Here is a 4,055-nt window from a genome sequence, read left to right on the forward strand (position 1 = left end):
CACCCCTTAGTGAGGTCTTAAAGCACAAGAACTTTAGCCATTCAGCAAAGGTATTGGTACATGACTGTACATCTTATTTTGGCATTGCCTATTACGTTGGGGGTGGAATTAAGACAAAAAAGCAAAATAAATGATGTTAAGCCTAGCTAACAATTATATTTGGCTTTATAAACAAAATGTAAATGCCCATATCAGCATTAAAGCCTCTAAGATTTTGTACCAAAAATGTTTTTCACACACTCGCACTTTTTCAGGAATTTCTCAGTTTTTTCTTATATTCGGGCAAGTTGGCGTTTGTTACATTGACAGTTTGTTAAATTTTTGCCATCAAAATATCTATTTTTGGAATGTTACAAAGGTAATAAGGTCTTGTCCTATGACACTCTTGGCTTGAAATGATTTTATTTTCAAATGTACTGTATTTTACTCTTTTATGGGAAAGTTTCATTAAATGTCCTCCAGATGGCGCTGTAGACAGGATAATCAATCTGAAAATCGCTCAACAATCCCTGGGAATGAAGAGTCGCCTGTTAGAACTAAATCTACAATTTAGAACATTTAGGTTTCCCATGTTTTGGAGATTTACATGGAAAATCTGTTAACTTTTAAGATAAGACCCCTTCCGACAGGTAGATGCAGGAAAATGAGGAATATATGCAACTATATTCATAAAGCTCAGCCTAAGACATGAATGCTATAGTAATATTTCCTGTCCATTGCAATTATTTACTTTTATAAAGATATCTAGATTTGTTTTAAAATTACCGGTAATACAAATATTTTAATTTAACTATTTTTCTATTTATGATGCTTGTCGATAACACCTATTGGTAATTAGTTCAGTATTGTGACACAGAAACCTCCCTGTCTCCATTATTAAAAATAAAAATTAAATAATCCTATGAAGGCGGGGTCCTGCTCCAGCGCGTCCATGAACTAGAGAAGCGCGCTCCCGTGCGCCGTCCCGTCTCCCGGTGCCTGAGGTGTGTGGAAAGTTGCTCCTCTCCCGGCGGTGTCGCGCTCCTCTCAGCTGTCACTTTACTTCCCACCTCCGTCATGCCTGCCCTCCTCCTCCTGCCGCAGACATGGGAGTTACCGGCTGCGTGTGGAAACTAACCGGCTCTGCTGCACCTTCTGTCCGCGTTCAGGGCTCCATCAGCAGCCGGGGACACCCCGCAGCGCGGAGCTGAGCCTTTCCTTTCACCTCCACCCTTTTTCAGTCATTTGTTCGTTTGGTTTCGCGTCATTTATGGACTCCGGGAGCTGCATGTAAAGAGTGTTTACAATTTCCGTTCACATAGCTGAAGATGGAGACGGTGATGGAGAGGGAGTGCAGTGCGCTGGGGGGGCTCTTCCAGACTGTCATTGGAGACATGAAGGTAACAAATGAAATTGTTTCTTTTTCTGACTTTTGCTGACAGCCTTTATTAGCCTGCTATCATTTCAAAGTGATTCTCCAGGCCCTGTTGCACAAAAGCAGGGAATGGTGGAGTAATGGTGCTTGTCTCTGCAACATTATTAATTTACTAATTATCCTGGGGGGGGGGAGGTGGATGCATCTGCAGAATGTAAACCCAGGTTTTCCAAGGTGACAAAACACTGGGAAGACAAGCTTTGCACGAATAACCCTCTGTTGATATGGTGCAGCAGGTAATGGAAACACTATTAGGTGCTAAATGTCTCCTCTCAGCTTCAATGTGAATAATAATTTTTAAAAGATGCTGAAACATTCTTTATTGGGATTGGAAAAAAAGAATGTGAATAATTTACATGAACAAAAAGAGGTAACATTTCTCTTCTTTGCAAAAAGAAACCACTGTAATGAGTGGGAATTAATCAGGAAGTCTGCTAATTGAAAAATAATGAGCTGCTATTTTTAAAACTGTTCTACCTTTAAGGGAAAATGGTCAGCTTTTCATACAGATCACTGCTAAAAATGGAAGACATCTTCAAGGAAATACATTGATTTAGAAATGTGATAGCCATTAATTAGTTAATCTGCCTTGATTGATGATGAAATAGAGTAATATCACACAAAGAACGCATGCAACTAATGATTTTAACTGATCATTTGACTTGATGTTCTTTTTCTGACTTAGAGGACAAATTCTCTGATGAATATTCTTTTTGAATATAATGATGAGTTTTTAAATCGGCCAGTAAAGGAATAACGGAATATCAGCCTGCATCTAAAATCTCCAATATAAGCAGGCTGGTTGAAACACTCCTGTTTAAAGTTCGTGTTACCCATTGTTCATAATAACTGGGTCAGTTGTTTTCTCTACTGTTGTTGAATGTTCTCCTTTTCTAACATTCTACATGCTGCAAAACGAGTGACAAGACTGTTTATGATTCATGCTGATGTTGTTCTGGCCAATGTTCAAGGCTGGAATATCAGTATCTTATGGGAAATTTGAAAAAGTTGCACCAGAACGTCAGTGTTGGTTAAGTCTTTGTGTGATGGTTCCTTTAAGGGTAGTGTGGAGTTAGAGGTGGGACTCTGAAAAATCAGAAAGAGAACCAAAATATTGGTGTTGGCCAAAAAAAATGGGATCAGTGCAACTTTGTGTTGTTCTTAATCTTTAGAAGATATTTTTAAGTTCACTCAGTTATCTCAGATTTCCTCCTACAGCCTTGACAAAACAAAAACAAAAATGATGGGCAGTTTGTTTTTGGTTCATGTGTGCAGTTTGTCAAGGAGTCTGCTGACCTATAATTTGTTTGATCATTTTAAAAACTGCATTCCAGTGTCCTTTTAAATATGCAATGAGCTCATCTGAACATAAGTAACTCAAATCAATCAGCACAAACTAGGCCAATTCCTACACAGGGCTGATTGAGATACAATGAGGTTTAAAGAAAACCCCAAAACAACAAGCCACTAGAGAAATTAAATATTAGAACATTGAGAAAAATGCCACAATTTTATGTAATTTCCACAGAAATCTAAGCATTCTCACTGTAAAAATTATAGTATAGCATTAATTAGTTATGTTGATTTAACATTCAAAGATAAAAAAAAAATGCTTTTTAAAACTTGTTGGCTGTTCAAAAGATTACTATTTATAGCGTACCATACATTTGTCCATCATATTTGCCACTGGCAATATTTTCAAAAAGCCAAATATAATTCAATGTAAGTTTAACCTATCAGAGCTTAACAGGCATCAGTCTTCAGAGATATTTAGGGGAGGCAGTAGTGCCCGTCTCCATGCTGCTTATGTTTTGACAAACCTCTCATAGTGCTTTCAACTACAGGAATACTGTGATGGAAAATATTGTTTGACAGGAACCTGGTTTACCAGTTTGGAACCTGAAATAATTTGGCTGTTCATGCATCTTTCATTTGGGTCCTAATCAGAACTGATTGAACTCAAAACATTAACCTTTTCATAACACCCAAATTTGGGTCCTCAGCACTCGCCCCAAGATGGTTTATAGACCTGTAACATATTCTCTGGGGTCTTGCCTTTATTTTGATACCAAAACAATTCAAATAAACTCTGTAGTTCTTGAGATATATTCATTTTGGCCATGTTATTTTCAAGCATATTTCTCAAAAACAGGCCTAGTGTCCAAGAGGTAGTCGTAGGGAAGTCATATTTAAATTTCAAATCATTCTGGCTCAAACATGGATATAAATGTACTCTTTATCAGACCATACTATCCCAAAAGTTAGAAAATTAAAATCTGTCTTAAAATCTGTTTTTTATGCAGGCTAGTTAGTTATACGTCAGCTTGAACACCTAAATTCGGCCAATCATATATCAACGGCCATCTGTCAATCAAATTTTTTTGGTCATAGCATCTTGATTCATAAGTTGCAGCTAATATACGCAACGGCTGAAATAAAAATCATTATTTACTTTAAAATTGAGTTCCATCCCAGTGTTCACGGGGATGGACGTCTGTGTCTTCAGCAGGCGTAGAGCTAACAGAACTGGCAGCGTTGCGAAGCAAGGGCTCAAACATGTACGGCTGTAAGCCTTCTACACCAAACCAAGCTTCGTCCACCCTGGCGTCCTCTTCCACAACATATTCGTACCCGCTTTCCT

The 4,055-nt window shown here is 38.0% G+C and overlaps 1 protein-coding gene across 1 annotated transcript in view; it reads left to right on the forward strand.

The window, feature by feature from the left end:
* Positions 1-959: 959 nt before the first annotated feature.
* Positions 960-4,055, forward strand: part of mtss1 (metastasis suppressor 1) — a 65,404-nt gene continuing 62,308 nt past the window's right edge. The window contains exon 1 of the mRNA XM_015375070.1: positions 960-1,379. Coding sequence (XP_015230556.1) covers positions 1,308-1,379 — 72 coding nt within the window. The 5' untranslated portion in view covers positions 960-1,307. The remainder of the gene's footprint in view (positions 1,380-4,055) is intronic.

Source organism: Cyprinodon variegatus, unplaced genomic scaffold (assembly GCF_000732505.1).
Source record: "Cyprinodon variegatus isolate N-32 unplaced genomic scaffold, C_variegatus-1.0 Scaffold112, whole genome shotgun sequence".
Taxonomy (NCBI): Eukaryota; Metazoa; Chordata; class Actinopteri; order Cyprinodontiformes; family Cyprinodontidae; genus Cyprinodon; species Cyprinodon variegatus.